Source organism: Notothenia coriiceps, unplaced genomic scaffold (genome assembly GCF_000735185.1).
Source record: "Notothenia coriiceps isolate Sejong01 unplaced genomic scaffold, NC01 NC01_scaffold00029665, whole genome shotgun sequence".
Classification (NCBI taxonomy): domain Eukaryota; kingdom Metazoa; phylum Chordata; class Actinopteri; order Perciformes; family Nototheniidae; genus Notothenia; species Notothenia coriiceps.
Genome location: NW_011362366.1, coordinates 6,443 through 28,443, shown reverse-complemented (window position 1 = coordinate 28,443; position 22,001 = coordinate 6,443). Strand labels below are relative to the sequence as shown.

At 41.1% G+C, this 22,001-nt stretch overlaps 1 protein-coding gene across 1 annotated transcript in view; it reads left to right on the top strand.

Annotated features, from left to right (window-relative positions):
* Positions 1-21,072, top strand: part of LOC104959000 (neogenin-like) — a gene marked incomplete at its 3' end in the record, with an annotated part of 31,457 nt that extends 10,385 nt beyond the window's left edge. The window contains exons 3-4 of the mRNA XM_010786843.1: positions 19,115-19,390; positions 20,922-21,072. Of these exons, the coding sequence (XP_010785145.1) occupies positions 19,115-19,390; positions 20,922-21,072 (427 nt within the window). The remainder of the gene's footprint in view (positions 1-19,114; positions 19,391-20,921) is intronic.
* Between the last annotated feature and the right edge of the window lie 929 nt (positions 21,073-22,001).

The following is a 22,001-nucleotide window of genomic DNA, read 5'->3' as shown; positions in this document are numbered from 1 at the left end:
GACAGCGGCAGGAGAAGAGTGTCAACAGGGAGTCAGTTGGGCTGGAGGTAGATGACAGCCTCCATTTTACGTGTATTCACTGACTGATTAGGTCCTCTGGGTAGGAGGAGAGGCTGATGGAGACAGCCCTATCTCTACCTTCCAGACACCTCAGAGCCTGGTGTGTGTGGGTTTTGTGTGTGTGTGCTAAGGAATGCACACCCAGGCGTTAAACTGCCTTTGTATGTTTCTAGAAATCCTCTACTGTATGTGACATGTCAGCTTTCATCATGTGCTTTATTCAGATTTTAAATTCAAAGTTGAGCACTAATGCGAGGTTATTTGTTAACTGCCTTTGTTACATGCTAATATAACCTCCATAACACTTAAACTAACCCAGTTACTGCTGAATCATGTTCATAAGTAACAATCTTATTTTTTACACTGGAGATTCTCTTTGGTCGACAATAGGTTTTGTACTTTGGTTTATTTGAGCACATTTTGAAAGGCTCTAAAATCATATGCCTTTATCTTTACTTTTTGTAATAGTTAAATGTATTGCCAATTTGTGCATAAATAGCTTGATTTTTACCTTGTCACATCAAAGCAGTAGTACTGTTGTAAATCTTGTTGTGAGCAGGGTTGCAGTCGCAGGACAGACTTCCTGTGTTGATGAATTCACACCACCTGCAAACACAGGTTTTTACCCAGGTTGCCTCTTGGTGTGCCAGGACAGCTTCACAGGTTCCAGCTATACAGCTTTATTAATAATGTCCCTGGTTACAGGATGCAGACAGGAAGTAGACTAATTCCTCATAACATTAATTATTTACAACTGTTATATGCAGTGCCAACGTGTACTCGGAGGCGTTCAGATGCAGATGGAGTTTGTTTGTGCCACATAATGTACCACTGCTCAGTGCAAAATCCAAATGCCTTGGGACATTTCTTCACAACACTCTATATTTAAAATGTCAAATTAAAGCACACTGTCCAATTGAACTCTGACCATTTTCAGAAATGTTCTAGACTATGATTTGGCGGGTGCAATTACTGTGTTCTAATGGAAGTGATAATTGACTGCTGCTGTCAGCAGATGAAGATAAACTCGAGTATAATGACTTTCCCAACTCACTCTACTCCTGTGTTTGAGCCCAGAGCTCCCCATCCAGCACCTCAAAGGTCCCGCTCCCTGAATGTCCATTCTTAACTGTACACAGTGCATCTCCCCATGTGTGTAAGACATTTACACTACAATGATGATTGTTCACTGCTCAAGGCCTTCACCACGTCAGAGATTCCCTTTTTAAATGCTCTCATTTTCAGTTCGGACCCGAAGGATAGAATAATGCCGTCAGTGAGAACCCGGCTGCTAGCGTGACATGTTAATCAGCTTGAGTGTTTTGTCTTTTCATAGATGTCTTGATTCCATTTGCTAAAAATTATCTACTTGTTCGTGACTAGCATAATTTTGGGGTCTGATACCATTTTGAATAGCCCTACAACTGCTTCAGTTGTGGGATTTACTTCAAATATATGTCGGCGCCTCCTGAGAATGATCTTGACATTACTCAGATTTCACTTAAACGAAGCGCTAATTTAAGCAAATGTGGTGTTTATCATGTTAAATAGCACATCAGAAAGATTTCCTTTACACCACTCAAGTGGAATTAACAATCATGTCTGAACATTGAGCATGAATGCTGGATAAGAAACCACATTCATCCTTGTATGCAACTTGCAATACTTAAACTTCAATAAACCTTAATTTTTTCATGAGCTTTCCTATCTGCAGTCCATCTCCTGGTTCTTGTTATTCACAGTCATGAGCATAGTTGCATGCAAGTCATTCTGCTTGTGTAGTTGAGTTTTGGCAGGAAACTGGAATGTAATGTTCTCTAAATGAGTAGCTCTCCTTTCAAAAAGAACATAAGGCTGGGACAGATGACCTGGTGAAGAGTAGTTTCCACTGCAGATCTAACCAAACAATTTACTTCCACCATTTTTTATTCTGAAATGTTGGTTTTGCAATTTAAATTTTTTGGGCTGATGGAAAGTTTGGGTTTTTCTGTAAGCGGTGAAACGTTCAGGAATGGCAGTAACTGAGACTATATTTTTCCAGTAGCCCTTGCCAATCTAGTTTTTTCCCTCCTTGTTTCCTTGTAGTAATTGAGTCTGATTAAACAGAGTGCAGAGGGGAATACAGCAGATGGAGCACAGTGCACCAAACAAGTGCACACTATATTATCAGAAATTGTTGCAAGCAACAGCTACCTCGGGCCAGCATAAGAAAGATGGCATTACACTTCATTTTATCTTGAATATACTATAACAATTCATTCTTAACGCCGTTTAAACATGGAGGAAATAATAACACCAAACAAAGGAGAATATACGCACACCCTTTCTGAGTCAGACAAATTACAGCGAGAAGTGCCTTGGCCCCTGGGTAGAGTAAAATATTTCTGGAAAGTATTCCACGGGACAACGTCCAACATTTGTATGTCAATTACAAAAAAGAGGCTTTTGAATTCCAAAAGCCAAGGTGAATTACTCAGTCCTACCCTGAGGATATGAGTCGGATGTGCATGGCAAAGTCCTCACTTCACCCAATACATAGCTGCTCTGTGCAGGGACGTTCACTACCTGGGGAGTGCCTCATTCAAAGCAGTCACAAGTTTTTAAGGGCAGCAATCCATCACTTTTGCCGTATCTCTGAATTAAAAAGAGGCTAGACGGCATTTGAGAGCATTTTGTTTATCCTCCGCTCCCTCATTGACATTCAGTGTCCATGTCTCCTTCGTTGGGGTTCTACAGATAGACACTGAGGCACTTTCAGACCAGTGTGCTCATCCGCAAAGCCCTTTCATCTCCAAATGCCCGTCCGAGTGAGCAGGCATGAGGCAGTTTTTGGTTTTCATATTAAATCGTCCCCATGTTTCAAAGCTAAATTGGTCTTCATAGAGCTTTTGAACCCTGAAAGAGATGTGAGTCTCAGGTGTTTTTTTTGTGTGGCTCGATTTCCATGCCGCGGGGAAATCTTTCAAACGCACCTCTGTGTTTATCAGGCACATGGAGTGCGCAGAAAAAGTGAGGCTGAAAGTTTGTATTGCTGGTTGATTCGATCCAGCTAGCCTTGAGATTTGACATTCAAGGCTACTTGTCCTGAGACAAATATTATACAGATAATAGAAGCAAGCATCCTTCTGATATGGTTGTCCTTATGATCACCTTTTACCTTAAGTCCTCCTGTTTTCGTCACTAGATGATGACAATCAATACATATTTCTGTGGCATATCCTTTGAATATCTTTACTAAATTGTGTGATTTCAGGGTGACAGAAAACACATTTTATATTGCAACTCTACATGTAAATAAAATATGTCTGAAATGCATATTCTACTCTACTTTACTTGTGCTGATGATGCAAACAAATGTGGTGCAACTGTGAGGGTTTCATTGCATATTCTGCACTGAAAGAAGACTGTGCCTCGGGCACAGATGGAGTGAAGAAACCGAAGTGCGAAGTGCTCAGTTGGTGAGCATGTTGGTTTCTTATGCTTCAGAGACCAACGTTATTTATGGATTTACTTTTTTGCACCATCTGAGCAGTTTTCCATAAGCTCTAATGGTATTATCACAGCAGAGTGGAGCTCTAACTGACAGAGGCTCGCTGAAGGTGTGAGAGGTGACACCTCCAAAAAGCATTTCTCTCCGCTTCCTCTCAGTTCAAATCCTATGCCCTGTCTTCCAGCCGACTGGATTTCACCTACAGAATGCTTCTTTGTGCTGGTGGAAGTAGAACAAATAACCACATTTCCGTTCCTCGTTTCCTTTAATTATGATAGATTCATTGATGTGTTATCTTTAGTGACAAACTAATGGCTTTAATTGAGGGAAAAGCATTTTTCTTGAGAAACCTTAATGGCAAGTTCATTTGCATTTATTTTGTTGCTTTTAGCCAGAGACAGTTTACATTCCTCACTCAGTGCCACTCAGAGATCTTAAGTAGAAAAAATGGGTTTTAAAAGGTTCAGCAGAGATGGCTGTTGCTTGCCAAGTATTCCTATGCATTGTGCAGAACAACAGGGATGAAAAAGCTGTCAATGAATGGGGAAGCGTACATGTTTTTCTATCTGGAATAAAGATTGTTTGGGGAGCTGTAGGAGCCTGTTCAAGCCTGCTGGAACACAGCCTTTGTGTTAATGTGCAAGGGCATGACATGTGTGATGCAGGCAAGACTTGTGTGAGCAAGAGCGAAGTGTGAAGAAAGGAGAGTGTGTGATGAAAAAGGGAGATGGAAAGCAGGAAAGGGATGTTTCAATGAGCGATGCAGCTATGCAGGAAACATATAGAACCTTTGAAGGTGTTCATGAGTGTGAATGAGCTCTCCTGATTCCTGAACCTTCTGTATGTTCCCTGGTGAGGGTGTTTAGACCTCTCATCTCCACACCATCGTCACCGTCACACTCATTGGTTGCATGCTGTGGAGGTGTCGTTCAGGGTGGTGTGTGGGTGCACACATGATTTCACAGAGGCGTTTCTCTCAATGCGCTGAGTCTGATGAAGCTCGATTAATGATTACATACCTATAAAGACTTGCAGTGTTCATGGGGGGTTCCCCTGTTAGTGTTGATGTACGGTTTTTGGGAATTTCCTTTTGTATACCTGATTGCAGCCTCTATCATAGAGCGGAGTAAAACTTTAATGTCCCTGTGGTGCAATTTGGTTTACGTGCAACAGTCGATAAAGCTAACTATGAAAATAAATACAACAATGAATAAAACCAGCAATCAATGTAATTGGATGAGAAATACAGGGAAATGGGAGCAAGCTTTGAACATGTCTGTTAAGCCTAATAAGGAAATAAACAAAAAAGGAATGAAAGGGCTGTCTTGATAAAATAAATATAAAACACTTATTACATTAAAACTAAGACATCCTTCAATATTTGGTTTACCTTGTTCATTGTCATCCTGGTAGGTTTTAATGTGCACTGCTGGACTGCTTTAATAATTGTCAGAGCAAGAATATTTCGTTAATGGGCTTTAAGTCTTAAACGCATTTAGTTGAGAACAATCTACCATGACTTTGATCCCAAGACAAGACAAATAAAGCGGAAAAAAGGATGCTGCTGGGAGGTGAGGATAACCTGTGGAAGACGAAAGAGCAACAGACCGAGAACACTCCTCCTCCTCCTGTGTGTGTGGGTGTGTGTGTGTGTGTGTGTGTGTGTGTGTGTGTGTGTGTGTGTGTGTGTGTGTTTCTCCAAGCTGTAGAGTTACTTGGGCTCCAAGGTCAGTGATGAGTATCTCCCTTATTGTTTATTCACACACGCACACACACCCCCTCGTACACACAGAAACACACGGACAGTCAAGTCAAAGCAGCACTCCAACAGCATGTTTTTTTCTTCTACACACTGTCAACACTTTTATTCTCCCTCTACCTCACCTTTCAGCTTCCCTGCACCTCAGCGCTGCGTTTTGACACTCAGGTCTCAGTTCATGGAACCCGGGAACACAAAGCAAGATCGGATTCAGCTATTGCATCAAAGCACATGCCTTTGATGTTGGCGATATACTGTATGTGTTAAATCTTTCCTGAGGCAAAGGGGATTGTGCTTCCAATTTGTATCGGCTGAAATATGAATTACACAGGCACCACCACACATCTCATTTTTGGGCTTTTGATGTTTAATTTCCATGTTGGAAACACAATATTTAGGCAAACAAATGCTAACATATACACAATTAAGACTCAACAGAAGTTGGTTTTGTTCAGAGGCATTTGGCATAGCATCTGCTGCGTTTGAAGGCAATGCACTGCAGATGGACTTGAGTAATTGCTGATGCCACTCTGTCAGACAGTCCAGGTGTTCTAGAGATCTGTTGCATCCTTTTCATTAGGGTTGAGGGATTGCTTAGATTGCCTTCATCGTTGTTTGTCTTCCTCACTATATTTGATATGACCATTTCAATACCTCTGCTTTGTATTCCTCTGTGCGATATTCGGAGAAAAGACACGATTGCCCTCAGTGAAAATACCCACTTCATAATTGCACATTTGATTAAATAAACAGTCTACCTGTTACTGTTGTGTGTAAATATTAGGCCGAAAGTACAAATGCTGCTGTATGATCCTTAATCAAATGCAAACACCGCCCCCTTGCAGTCTTTTTAATATGTACAATTCAGAGTATTTGATGTCTTTGTTTGATGCCATCATTGAATCTGTGTTATACATGCCATCTGCATCTTTCCAGACATGGCTAATGAACTTTGAAACTGTGTTGTGTTGAAAGATTGTTCCTTCATCATGTCAGATCTCTTTTTGAAATGTAAGAACGGCTCTGCTTGTCCTGTTATTGAGGCTCACTGGAGCATCTCTGAAAGATGTTTACATGAATTTGGAAGAGAGGGAGAAAAACAAGTCAACAGGTTTCTGATCTTTTAGCTCTTGACAGGTACAGGCAATCGGAAATGGAGGATTCAAATCAACTTTTTATCGTCCACAGCACAGCACACAAAGGGAAATGGATACTTTGCATTTAACCCGATCCTATTATTAGGAGCCAAATCCCTACGGACTGAGCTAGTGCATCTTCTACAGCCCCACACATTATAAACGTACGTTTTTACAGGAAGCCTTTTAATTATCCCACATGATAACATGATACTGCATTTAATTAGATTTTTTGACTTTTTATTCGTCTTCAATTTCAGTTCCTCAGACTTGATGAAACTCTTCAATCCGTCACCAAGTTGTCAAAGTCTATTTTCTATTATCCTCATTAAACTTGAATCTGTCACCCTGATGTTGATACCACATTTAAACTGTCATGATTTGCACACAAAAAAAAAAAAGTAGTGCTTTCTTATTAGTATATTATAGGGGGATGCTATCGACATTCATTAGCCTCACCTCTACACCTCCCAACGAGGTAAACGATGATGAATGCCCCCTGGCGCTGTGGAGTGACATCATCCCCCTGCATTAAATCTGTGTCTTCAGAAACATCTGCTGCTCCCAAACTGCCAGTCCCACACTCATACACATGTATACATCCCCACATAAATACAGGCATAGTTCCTATTTGCTCTTCTAGTAAGATACACCCATCCATCTCAGGATAGACTGTCAGCAGCCCGCCTCCACGCTTTGAGAGACAATTCCCTTCAAGTTCAGGAGTCAAGCTGCTGCTTTGTGTCGCTTGGTTGACTGCCTGAGCTCGCCTCATTGTGTCTGCAGTGCATTTCATTATCAACGACACCACAAAACCCAAGCTGATACTTTCCAAATAGCAGCTGCAGATACGTCACAATGATATGCGTTACAAACCATCTTCCCTAATGTGGCTGTTTGTGCACCAATCCTCTTTAACATGGCACACTTTTAATCTCACTGATGCAGGACAAAATGTTTTTTTGTTCTACCTTAGCTTCGTCAGGGTATAATTTTGAAGTACACACCCACACACTGTTTTTAAAGATAAGTACTAAATGATCATGGTGAACAACGCGTCTGCTCAGTGCTTCTACAGTATGTAGGGTTTGACACATTTAGCTCTCATACATCAATGCAAAAGAGAGTTCTGTGAAAAAAAGGGTGCTGTTTCATTGTGCAATGTTGAAATACCGCAGGTCAGTTTTTGTATTTATTGATATCCTTTTGAGAGTACAAGAATTCAAACTGAATGCTGGGGTCCTACATTCTCTCTGGACATTACATAGTCTTGGAGTTACTTGTCTTCATTGCCTTTCAAGAATCTCCCCTCCCTGCCCTTTCCTTCATCATTCCTTCCAAGAATGATGCTCCATTTTCTTCTAGCTCCATCCATCCATCTCATTTCCCCAATCTCAGCCCTTGCAAGGCTTGAGGATAAACAGAGCAACAGGGTCGCCGATAGCATCTACAGATGTGCCGCCAACAGTCCCCAGATAAGAACCAGCAGCAGCATGCCCCTCTCAAGCGAACAATAGAGCTCCCCACTGAAATGTTTGGTGGGAAGATGGAGAGGTAAGGGGAGGGGTGATGGGAATGCAAACCGAATGAATGCAACTTGGAGAAACGAGGAAGAGAGAGCGGCAGAGAAAAGGCTGAAGAAATGGGAAGGACTGGTGGATGGTGCTATAGGGAGGGAGGGAGAGAAGGATAGGGGGATATGGAGAGGTTATTCCTTCAGCTCGTATCCATGTGTCCATCAACAGCAGGGCAGGGGTGTGTGAGGCTCCTTTATCTGGATGGCCTGTTGAGCTAGTCGAGGGTGGAGGGGCCCTTCATTCCAGAGGAGGGGGTCGTTGCTGGGGTCTTAAGGAAACAAGCACTTGATGAAAGATACGAGGACGACCCAGTGATCGCTGCTCTTTGATTGACATCGCCCTCATAACTCCCCACGTGACTCCTCTGACATTAGAGGCGGCTCTGTTGAGCTTCTCTCTGCATCCTCTCTTACCTCTCACCTCCTCCCCTCGTTCTCTGATAAGGGAGCGAGGGGGAAAGGGGGAGGTGAGACAGAAAGAGCAAAGGGATGTACGGTCGGAGTGCCAACACATTTATCTGCGCTCGGGTAATGGGAGCAGCCTCAGTCTCCCGTGGCAACGACCTCTGCAGAAGGTTAGCTTCAAAATGGGCCAAGAAGGAGCTAAATTCCCAGTGATAAAATAAGACACCTTAACATGATTAAGGGCCCTAATGCAATCAGTATTGTTTCAGCTACAACTCAATTACCTGTAATGAAAAACGGCTCGTTTTCTCCCGGGTTCTGTGGGGAGTTAGCTTGGCTGGAGGTCTGAGTGTGAACAGGTGAAACACACAGGGGAAGCACGAGAGACATTTGATACCCTGAGAGGGGAGGTCACAGACTCACATGCTGACTCACAACATAAGGGTCAAGTAAAATACGGCCAACATGTACACAAACACTAACAGAAAATGAAGCAGCAATTACTTTAATTGATTTAATAACAAACCACGAAACAAATAGACATGACCTGTTTCCATCTTCTCAAATGGGATGATATGTTGTTTTTCTTTGTCCTATTTTATAGTAAAGGACATCACCTTGAGCTTGAAACTGTGATGAGCACAATTTTCTAAAATTGGACCCAAAAATAAATTGGTTCCTAGCACCCTTATAACACAGTCACCTATTATTTGAAAACAATTATTTAAAAAAAGCACAGAAAAAATATATTATCTGCAGGGCCGTGCACAGCTATGTCTCAGAAGCTGACAAATGACCCCTGCTGCGGGGGGGTGGTTTCTGGCCGGATGGCTCGTAACGATTATTGACAGTTTTTGTCTGTGTGGAGAACAGAGGGAAAAAAATATCCTCCATTTTGCATTTCACGTTTTTATTTTTCTTTAGCTGGCATTATACATACGTGATAGATGTAGCTCCATTAAGGTTTTTTTGTAAATACTAAGCAGTGTCGGCGATATGGACCTGTGGCACAGCTTTTATCAAGAAGAAGTTTCTTAACCGAATTTTTAAAAAAGATTTACCTTTAAGAATATATTATACAGTATATGTGTGAGAGCTATAGAGCTGCAACATCACTCATCTGCTGTGAGATTTAAAAAGCAAAAAGCTGAGGAGAATTGAGCTTTTGACCCGTAAATGATGAAAATGCGATATGGCTGCCTGCAGTCATGAAAGTGACCCTCATATACCTTATCAATGTGTTGTTTCCATTTTCAGTAATAAATTACAATTTATCTTTCAAGGTTTTGTATTTACTATAGTTTTTTGTCCATTATGGCCCAAGCCTGTGTCCCCATCAATCTCAAGTATTCCTTGAATAAAAATCCAAAAGTTTAATGTTTTCTGCTATAAAACAAATCGTCTTTAGACATTTATGATCTAACCGTGTGTATATAATTTGAAAGTTTTGTGGATTTAGCAGCGCTATCATTAAGGACAGCTATCCACATTATACTGTAAAAATACTGTTTCATTGTGAAAAAAATTGTTTATCACACAAATTAAATAGTTTTCTATTGGAATCAACTACAGTGGAAATGCTTCAATGCACTTGAACACATGATATATAAGTGGTTGACATGATATGAATATGTCATATCATTTGTCCAAAGTCTCAGTTGTGAAATTATACGGTTTTGAAAGGGGAAACTCGATTTCCTTTCATTGATGTTTCCATGGTAACCACTGACCTAACCCTGTCACATGTCCTTCTCCATTCATCAGCATCTATCCATCCGTCCTGTATCTCCTGTCTGTTCCCACAACAGGCAATCAGGAGCTGTCAGAATGCCAACTGTGCTTCATCCTGACGTTTCATTTCCCATCCAGACAATTGATTGTGTGTGATTTCATTGTTGGAGTTTTACTAACATATGCAGTAGACAAGAATGTTAAGAAACTTGTTCTGCAGGTTAGCTTTGTTTGATTGACTGTTCTCTAAGGTGCATGTTGCATTGCCTATCTTTCTGAGCGTTGCGGTTAAAATAAAGCTTCTGTGGTGAGTGAGAAATTTAGTCATCAGGCGAAGGTGACGTCCCCTCGCCTCAGTTGTACTCTAAACAGCAGCTGCGCCCTGGGGCCCATCCTCTGATAGTCATAAATGTTTATAAGGGCGTTCTTTGTGCAACATCTGGCACCCTGAGTGGTTTAGCAGTTAAAAATATCCCAACCCAACTAAAAGCTATCAGAGATGTTAAGCCAGGCAGAGTTAGCACAACATACTTAAAGGTGTCTGTTGGGATCATTGAAGTAAATACACTGCTACTACTCCTAGAGGATTCTTTTGGCATCTCTGTTGTCAACAAAGAAATTACTTTGTATTTTGCCACCTTCGTCTTGAGGTTGTCATGTGGGGAAGTTAACAATAGGCTGTTGTCATTCTGGGACAGCAGTGGTGTTCTAAGGGTTTTACTGTAGGCACTGACTGGTTACAAGGTCAGGAAATGCTCTTTCTGTCATTTGTTGCACCCGAGAGACATTTTACAGCCCAGTAGATAAAATAAGATCCCTGTCTGAGGCCGACTCCTGCGGAACGCCACCCATCCATCTTCTGTCTGTCCTTCTGATGTGTGCACAACAGCAGCAGTTTGTCAGTAGAAGTGTGTATGCTTTTGTGGTTGCCGTTGTTCTGCACACGTATCATAGAGTTCAAAATAACTGATACCTTCTCACGTCATGTCTTCCCTCTGATGTTCTTCACACGTTTCAGTGTGCCAAAGGATCAGAGGAGTTATTTTGAGCTCAGTTGTAAACTACAACAATTGTTATACATGTATGTTCACAGACAGCTGTTTGGATTACATGAAGACTGAACATATTTGATTAGTTAAGATTTAGAACAGTTTTATGGTACAACATCATTTCTGTTATGGCACTCACTGCCTGTCTCCCCTCTCTGTTGGTGAGAAAGACAAATATGTTGAGATGACACTGCCAGACTGCGCATTTCATCATTTCCTCAGTATGTCAGGCTTGTCAGGCTTCATGCATGATGAAGTGCCTCAGTGACTTCTATATTAGATTCCAACACAGAGTCATTAATTCATCTTGTTTCCATTCTTGTCAATCCTGGAAGACCTCCCACCTGTCAGCCCCTGACAGGATGAAGGTTGCCGTTACCTTTTACCGTGGAGCGAGCAAACATGTTTTCACAAACTGAAAGGACCTTCTTGTCTTGACTTTGTCGATTAAAAAAAGCCATAACATGTTCTTCATATTCTCCTAGTAGATTGCACAATTCAAACCTTTAAGTGTGTATACAGTGGGGCAAAAAAGTATTTAGTCAGCCAACAATTGTGCAAGTTCTCCCACTCCCAAAAGATGAGAGGCCTGTCATTTTCATCCTAGGTATATCTCAACTACGAAAAAAAAATCCAAAAAATCACATTGTCTCTGATCTTTAAAGAATTTATTTGCAAATTATGGTGGAAAATAAGTATTTGGTCAATAACGAAAGTTCATCTCAATACTTTGTTATATACCCTTTGTTGGCAATGACAGAGGTCAAACGTTTTCTTTAAGTCTTCACAAGGTTTTCATTTTGGCCCATTCCTCCATGCAGATCTCCTCTAGAGCAGTGATGTTTTGGGGCTGTCGCTGGGCAACACGGACTTTAAACTCCCTCCAAAGATTTTTTATGGGGTTGAGATCTGGAGACTGGCTAGGCCACTCCAGGACCTTGAAATGCTTCTTACGAAGCCACTCCTTCGTTGCCCGGGCGGTGTGTTTGGGATCATTGTCATGCTGAAAGACCCAGCCACGTTTAATCTTCAATGTCCTTGCTGATGGAAGGAGGTTGTCACTCAAAATCTCACGATACATGGCCCCATTCATTCTTTCCTTTACAAGGATCAGTCGTCCTGGTCCCTTTGCAGAAAAACAGCCCCAAAGCATGATGTTTCCACCCCCATGTTTCACAGTAGGTATGGTGTTCTTTGGATGCAACTCAGCATTCTTTCTCCTCCAAACACGTCTGTTTTACAAAAAGTTTTTGGTTTCACTGACGGGGTGAGATCTTGCGTGGAGCCCCAGATTGAGGGAGATTATCAGTGGTCTTGTATGTCTTCTATTTTCTAATAATTGCTCCCACAGTTGATTTCTTCACACCAAGCTGCTTACCTATTGCAGATTCAGTCTTCCCAGCCTGGTGCAGGTCTACAATTGTGTTTCTGGTTTCCTTTGACAGCTCTTTGGTCATGGCCATAGTGGAGTTTGGAGTTTGACTGTTTGAGGTTGTGGACAGGTGTCTTTTATACTGATAACGAGTTCAAACAGGTGCCATTAATACAGTTAACAAGTGGAGGACAGAGGAGACTCTTAAAGAAGAAGTTACAGGTCTGTGAGAGCCAGAAATCTTGTTTGTTTGTAGGTGACCAAATACTTATTTTCCACCATAATTTGCAAATAAATTCTTTAAAAATCAGACAATGTGATTTTCTGGATTTTTTTTCTTTCTCATTCTGTCTTTCATAGTTAAAGTATACCTAGGATGAAAATTACAGGCCTCTCTCATCTTTTTAAGTGGGAGAACTTGCACAATTGGTGGCTGACTAAATACTTTTTTGCCCCACTGTATATATATATTTTTTTAGACCAACACCCACAGTCGCTCATAAACTTGCTATCTATCTTTGATATCTTCCCATATAATGCCATGCAAATCCTGTTTTGAGGTTTTCATTGTGAGACACATCAATCAGCCTCGTTTATGATCACATTCCCCATTTCAACCCGATAAAAAAGCAAGCAAAAATATTTAAAGAATTCATGCTGTGGTTTTCATGCAACATGCACAGCCACTTAAAAACAAAACTGAAGCAGCAACCCTTAAAGCTGAATTTCACAATGCTGTAGGCTGCATTAGAGGGATAGAATAATCTCCAATAACTCCTGAAGTGCCTTTTATTAAGAGTGATATCGGGGGCGGAACAATGTTGTTTGGAGGGAATGTGATAAAGTGGGTCTTGCAATGCAATTCAATTGAAGTTTGATAACGGAGAGTGCATATGAGCGGTATAAGCATCTGTCTCTTATGTAACTAATTGTTGTTTACTGCCTGTGAGTTTCCATGGTGTTGCCTCCACACATGAACTTGCCCGCACATAACCAATGCTATACCAGTGGGAGATGTTTTTCTTGTGCTAAATCCTCTGAACATTTTGGCCCAACAGTGCTCCTCAGTTCACCAGAAGGAAGCGCTCTACTGATTTTTTTAATCCAATCTTAAAGTAAAAAATAAACCCTGAAATTGGATGCATAACACCCAAATAAATGAATGTCTAGTTTTTTAAAGCTTTAATCTAGCAAAAGAACATTTCTGAAGAAACATATCACATGCAATCCTTATAACTGGGTCTAACTAAGTCTTTATCTGAAGAAAATCTGTATTTTCTAATTAAACTGATTTAGCTATTTAAAACATACACCTGTTCAAGTAAATACAATAACCCCACGATGAATCATACAGTTTGTAAACATGCAGTGTTTCTACATTTGAAATCATCTGAGAGGGGAAATATTTAAGTTCTGTGAATACTTTACGGTTTTAAATGTTAGAATATAACCTATATTGTGTAGGCTGAACAGCAGTATTTATTTTAATGGAGGAAGCCCTTAGAAAATATCCTCCCTAGAAGCCCTGAAACCTTTAATTATGGAATTAATTATTACTTGCAGTGCAGCACGAACATAAAGAGGCTCTGAACTGAATAAAGCATGTATTGAAAATACTGTACAGGAGGATTTTACAGCAGGGAAATACATGTTAGACCTCGACCTAGCCCACACTTCTGAAGACAATATCTCTAATACACATTATTGCCTTTTCTGGACTGCTTGATTACCCCGACACCTCTCCATTCAAACAGAGTCTGAGATTGTCATTGACATTGATTGGATGTCTTCGCACTTTGTATAATGTACTCTTCTTCCCGGGCTTGATCCAACAACTCATTGCCTGAAATGTGTCTTTTTTTACTCAGCAAATGTGATTATACTCTGCCTGATATTGAAATTCACAACAACACCAACAATATGGCTATGATTGTTCTGTCGATGGGTTCATGAGGGAAGACGACGTTGAAAGGGAAGGTGATTGGTACATGGTCAAAAACTAAAGAATATACATGTGTAACTGTCAGTGCATTGATAGGAATTATTTGGACATGAAGTGGTTTGATTGACTTTTTTGTGTACCCAATTCCCTTTATCCTGATTTGTGTACTTCAATTTCAAGTATTGATATCCGGCATTACCACGAATGACTTTCACCAATCCCCAGAGAATGTGTGTGAACTGTTTGAGTTCAGAGAGGCAGAAAGAAAGAGAAGTAGTGGAAATAATTGCTTGGTGAAATGAGAGTCCCAGTAGTGTCTGTGTTGCATTCTGGCCAACTGGTTCTGCCATCAGTGATCACTTCCTTCTTATTGTTCATGATTTGAAAATGAATGTCCAATCTGTAGAGAATACCCTCACCAAACATGTGCTGCTAATCTCCCATTGTTCTGCTACCACGCTCTATTGTAGATGTGCCAGATACATCTCCAATAACTCCTGTTTATTGGTCTTTATGTTTTTCACTGTGGCTTTTCAAATGATTGTTTGATGTGCCAACAGGGGGCATTATGCACAGCTGGAAAACAGCCCAAGTGACTGGTCAGTCCAGAATAGTACAAGGAAAATAATTGGCTCTGTGTTGAGTAAGTTGCATCATACATGGTTTAGCCAGTTTCCCATAAATCCTGTATGCAGTACTCGTACAGTTGTTAGTCCTTAGTGTCATTAATGCCTTTTAAAGAGGATTTGAAATTGTAGCTATTGTCTTTTTTTTGTCGAGGCAAAGATATGCATTTGAAGAATTTCCATATAGACCGTCTTTAGCGTCAGGCCTTCAGCATTTAATTTGTTATCTTCTCTTTGTGATTACAGTCGTCATTGCGGAGGTAAACTGGTTTGGACTGTTGTGTTATGCATGGATATTATTGTCATGCCTCTGAATCATAATCTACTGTTACAATACATATTTACATAAATAGTATTTACATTAAACTATGACGATAAACATTTTTTTTGTCAAATAAATCAGTATTATCAGTCCTGATTAGTCAATTAGGCTAATTCATATTACCTGTTGGTACAAAGAGATGAGATGTTATGGGGCAGAGGTGAACTAAATGTGGGGTGAAGCGGCTGTTGGATCAAATTGGGTGATGAAAGTGAAAACGTTATTTGTCCTTTTTCTCGTAACACTCCACATTCTCACCGTGGAGTATGCTTTAGTTTATGTTGCCAATCTAAACACATCACTTTTTCTGGCTAGAACCATAAAAGGAGGGATAGCCCTCAGGGCAGCTCAAACATGTGTGCCAATTTCAATGTTTTCTTTAATTACTTAAACTGACTGCTTGAGCACTGTTGTATTTCTGATCCAAGGTGAAAACAGCCATTCTGCAGTCAGTTACTAATTAAGAAGAATCTAGAGGGAGATCCTTAAAGCCCTCTGCATATTACATTAAGCTGCTCATTGTTATTCTATACCTGATTTGAATTAAGAATAGTAGAAACCCAACTGTTTGATGTAAGGGCATGTGCATGTGAAGTCTGCGGCGTAGCAGACAGTCGTAACGCCTGTACCTAGCTCTCTGCGGAACAATTCCTTTCTACTAATCTCCATCCAGTGATGGACACATTTATTCATTAGCATTCATATGATTATAAGCTCTGTTGGCAAAGCCATGCAGATGATGTAGGGTTTGGTGAATCTACTAAACCACAATTCACAAAGAAGGCATGGTGCCACAAATGTTAACCTCTTTATTTTTTAAGCAAAATGTTCTTTTCAAGCATAATACAATGAGTCACCTTTTCCTCTCATTTATGCCTTTTTGAAATGAACAAAGAAACTGCTACCGTTAGCCATTCGTGTGCGCTGACCACTGAGACATTATTGCTCTCCTGCAATCATTTGGCCTCTTCACACTCTGGTAATAAGTGTTGAGATTGGCAGAACAGCACTCCTGTTCAATACGTGGTGCTGAGCAAGGGTGTGGAAAATGAAGCTCCCATCAGGTCGATTTAAATGGAGAATTGTGATTAATTGGAATCGATAGTGTTGGCTTGGACACCCACCATTTCCCAATCTACAATGTACTGCCTTAACCCAACCATGCTCAATGTGTATGTACACTTAACAAACACCCACACATATTCAAACATCATAACACGCATTCACTTCATGCCTTTGTGAATTAGAATACACACACACACACACACACACACACACACACACACACACACACACACACACACACACACACACACACACACACACACACACACACACACACACACACACACATACACACACACATACACACACACACATCCTTAAGACACCGCAACCTGATGAACTCAGCCTGATGGGATGCGAGGGGCCTGCAGGAACAAAGGATTAGTCGATTGAGAGCAGGAGTCACCGCAAACTTAGACAGAAAGTGCTCGCAACACCTGCAGTTGTGAGGGCGAAGATGTTTCTCTCCTCTCTGCAAATGATCACTTCATGTGGAACTAAATTGGCTTTTCATGTCTGCTGATTACTCCTCCCAGTTTTTCCATTGTCCTCTTTGGGCAGAATGTGAAGTCACAAGATGTTACACAAACTCATAGTTTTATCTCGCTATTGGATCTTAGGCGCATTAATTCATGGTCCTCAGCCTTATCCTTTGCAATGTTATTGTTCCATGAGACGGAGCACCTCCTGAAGTGTTACGTTTCAGTTAAAGCTAGGTTAAATGTCAGTTTGTTTAGAGCTTACTTACAAAGTTTTCATTGTGCTTTGTGGACGCAGTGTAAGATAATCTATTTCTTTGTCTGTCAATGTTTGTTGGGAAGGACTAGACAAACATATCAGCTAGCACGCAAACATACCTCACGAAAGATCACAACAGTACAAACCTTAAAGACTTCAGCTAATCATCGTATACTCCGTCCTTTATTTAATATGAGCTAACAGCCACCCTGTGATGTCCACCTATTAATAAATGAAGTACATCAATACGTCCCTCCTTAACATCTGAGCACCCTTACTATCAAAGTTGAGGGAGACGTATACACAACACTATATATGGTTTTGCACTCACAGAAGTTGTGAATATCATCAAGAAAATATCATTAATTTCTGTGAAAGATAAGGAATCTCCTTCTCGCACATGAAGACGATGTGTGAGCATAATCTACAAAACGTGCATTTCATTTTTTTTTTAAACAGTGTTTTTCTTCATGAATTTCTATTGAAAGCCTGATATATATCCCAGAATTCCTCCTTAAATTGATGAGACTGATTACTCACCCTGCACTACAGCTGCTAATCATAATAATTTGATTCGCTGGGGAGCTCAGTAATCTAAATGATTCAGCTCAGGCTTTTTTTTCTACCCTTGTATGATTTTACAGTCGGAGATTGGCAGCTCTGATACAAACATATCAGTACTGGAATCAGCTAAACCCATATTAGCCAAACTATTGTGTGGAGGTATTCTCAGAAAAGATGTGTGCATTGGCCCGGGCCAGACGAGAGTCTATAGCTGTTGGGGCCTTATCTTAAAGTGTGATTTACCCTGGAGCCATTATTGGCAGGGGATTTAAAATGGCTGTCTGTATGTGAGTGAGGGCAGAGACGACAAATCATCACTCGTCACTTCCTGAGTAACAACACAGTTACAGCAGAAAAACTTGCACTCATGAATAGATAAACAAACATTAAAAACCCTATTTTCCCCATCCTCCATAGTCTCACATTGGTACCCACTCATTTCTCTTTTATACACACGTTACCAAGGAGACAACTTCAGTCTGCCCAAAAACTCCAGAGGCCCTATATGGTAATAACACAACATGATACTCTTTACATTGTGGACGGAGTGGCCTTCTTACTTTTTTTTTTTAAACTCTTCCTTCTTCACTAATAAAGCCAAGAATACAATTTGCAGTTCACACATTGTAATTTGTTTTTAATTGAAGCCATTGTTTGCGATTGTTATGAACGTGGCCCACGAGTGTTGGTTTCAGATCAATGGTTTCAAACGCAGGAAATAATTATTTTGCGTTGAGATGAAAGTCTGGGTACTGCACCACAAACAGCCTGTGGATCCAGCCTTTTTTAATTAGTGCTCTGTGTCTCCTGCTCTGCGTGGCACATTAACATCGCGGATAAGTGTTTGTGCTGTGCAACTGTGTGTGGGAGGTTGTGTGTGTGCATTAGGATACCAGAGGTCGGGGTTGGGTGTGGGTTGCACATTCTGGCCCCTAAGATCTATCCTGGAAATGGATTGCAACATGCTACTTCCAGTCCTCTGTTATGTTTCACAGATCTGAAGATTAGATCTTGTCATAGTTTAAAACAGACACTCCAAGTTTGTCTAATTTCCCTCGCTGCTGTGTCAAAGGTCCCAGATCAGTCGGCTTAGTAAGGCTTTCTTTAAATGCCCAAATTCCTTTGCTCTTTAAGATGCTGATGCTGAGATACTGAAATCACCTTTTCAGGACCTTTAAACACCTAAAATACCTCTGAAATGTTTCAAAAATACTTTCTATTCTCCTGACATTGGAAGTAAGTGCTGGTTTTACATCTGTGTCTCTTCGCTGTCTTGCAGGGATGCCGCGGTTCGCCAGCCAGCCAACTCCGACCACTGTGCATCTAGGGAACAACCAGGTGATGGCGTGTGAGGTCAACTCAGAACTGATACCCTTCACCAGGTGGGAGAAGGACCGCCTGCCCCTGGAGATGAGCTCAAGGCTGGTCCAGCTGCCCAGCGGAGCCCTGGTGATCAGCAACGCCTCGGAGGCAGACGCCGGCCTGTACCGCTGCATGGTGGAAAATGTGGGGTCGTCGAAGTCCAGCGACGAGGCCCAGCTCCAAGTAGTGCCAGGTAATTTGACCTGATACAGTTTAGAAATGTTGTCCTGTGACAATGGAGAGAAGTGAGTTTGTATTGCTAGGTGTAGAATAGCTTTAACACATCTACAGTAAATACAATTTTACATTCTGTTTTTAGCTCATCTTTCTATTTTACATGTATATATTTACTTCTTACGCATTTACCTATTTACACCTATTAAACTATTAAACACCGGAACTTTTGAAACAACATTCATCTGTTTGCGTCTTGCAAATTATTTATCTATCTATCGTATTCCATCTACTTGTATATAGACTTTTCTTGCACTATTTCTATTTTCTTTGTATTTACTTGCACATCTCAAAACATTCTCTTGCACTATTTTATCTGTTTTATTTGTTTTATGTCCGATATATATTCATGTTGCACTATTGGAGGAGCCTGGGACTTAAGTTTTTCATTGACATATCTACACTGTAGCTAATGTGCACATGACAATAAAGCCTTGAATTTAATTTAATTGAAACATGACAATAAATCCTTTGAAACCTTCAAACCTTGAATTGAAGTTGTAGAGCACTCGTTATTATTAAAATACAATTAGGTGCATCATTTACTTGTCAGCTTTGGCTTTCTCCCTACCTTTAGCATGAATAAATCTGCCCAACTGTAATGAGAGAAGGGTGAATGCCAAAAGGAGGGGTACGGCTCCCAGTGGGGTTATCAGTAATGCCGCAGTAACTCAGTTGCAGTTCAAAAGGGGGCTGAATTCCATTGTGGCAGTGTCTCGTCTCTCGCCTCTACAAGTTTTATTTACTGAGTTGTTAAGCACCAGGCTCCTGGCAGCACACAGAAGATATTAGAGGTCATAAATCAGACTACAACAAGACCCCAGTGGGGGTCTTTATCTCTGGATGACTCCTGCATGGATGTGTTGTTGAGTGGCAAAAGGCTGGATGCATTCCGACGGAAAACTCGTAAAGCTGTGTGAGGAAATTGAAAGACATTTTGTTTGGATGCATGCTGGCAGATGTTAGAGCGACATAAATACATTTATGGTTATTTGGTTTTCTTTCAAGTCGCAACAAATCAGCTTGAGAATAAAGTAACTTGGGCGTTTGCGGGGGAGACGTTTAGAGCAGGAGATGGGCTTGGAGAAGAATATTTTATACATTTCTGTTTCTGAACTTAAATCTTGGTTTAAGCTTTAGAGAATTATGATTTAAGATAATTTGATAGTGCTGAACTCATCTGTATGTGCTGTGGTCAAACATATACCCACACATACCCTGTGGTTATTGCTGGATGCAGTTAGTTGCAGCTGCAATTATATGGGATCACTTTGAAGTCCTAAAGAGCTGCGAGCTTGGCTGTCTCACACGTCAACATGGACATTATTCATCTGACCGGTCCTGGTTTGGGTGTCAGGACTGACTGGAGATCCTCTGAAGTTTATATGACAGATGACACCCGTCACGTAGAAGGTTTCTGCTCTGCTTCATTTACTCACCCCAACCTGATCCTCAGCCCTTAACCCTGACATTTTTTTTCACCATTTTAGAAACGGGAGAAGAGAGGAAACTGGAATTCCTGGTGCAGCCTGCAGCGATCTCTAAGGTTGTGGGGGCCAGCGTGCTGCTGCCCTGCGTTGTCATGGGTTACCCTGTGCCACACATTCGCTGGATGTTTGGAGACAAATTGCTGGAAGAAAGGTACGAGCATGAAATCCGTATTCATCATCTGAGGAATTAAAGAAGCCTTAAAGGTCCCCTATTATACTGTTTTTCATCAATATATTATAGGTCTCAGATATATACAAAACATGTCTGAAGTTTTTGGCTCGAAATACCAAACAGGTCATGCATTGTAGCATCCCATAATCCCCTCTGTTTCAGCCCTAGAGGAGGAGAACACATAACACATAACTCTGATGTGTTATTCAAACCAACCTTCAAAATCACATTTAGCTTTCACATTTAAATTGTTACCTAAAAAGATAGCCACAGCTGTGTTCCCTGGCTCTCACACATTCCTACCTTTTTAAAAAGCAACACAGACCATAATGTTCTGCTCCTTTGTACCCAGGGCCCCTTGTACCACAAGCTAACCTGTTAGTGCTGGCGCCTGCTCCCCAAGGTGTTAATGCTTTTCTGCCACTGCTACTCAGAAGCCTCAGAGGAGCCCGGATGTGCCAACAGAGCCCCTTCAGCTGGGAGACCAGGCTGCAGGGTAGCCAGCTGAGGGGAAGTTCACAAATTAAAAGTCGAGAGAGAGTTGTCACAGCGCCTGTGCGCTCACTTCTCTGGCTCTCATTAGCACGAGCAGAGCAGCTTAAATCCCCCAGAGAGAGTTGCAATGTGCTTGGGAAGTTTGATTCTCACCAATTAAGAAAGCACTTTGTTGACCTAAACTCTGTGTACCGATCCCGGAGAATAATAACTTTGCAACTTGTAGGGTCGACAGAAAGTAGCTGAAATAAGGCTCATTCCTCTAAATCCAGCCACACTATGGGATTTCTACCTTCAGTGAAATTAAATGTAAGGTCACCACATTAGCAACCACAATGGTCCTGTGGGGTGTGAGCTAGCATAACTTCTCCCAACCTTTAGTTACAAGCCCAGCACTACATCTCAAGTTAAAT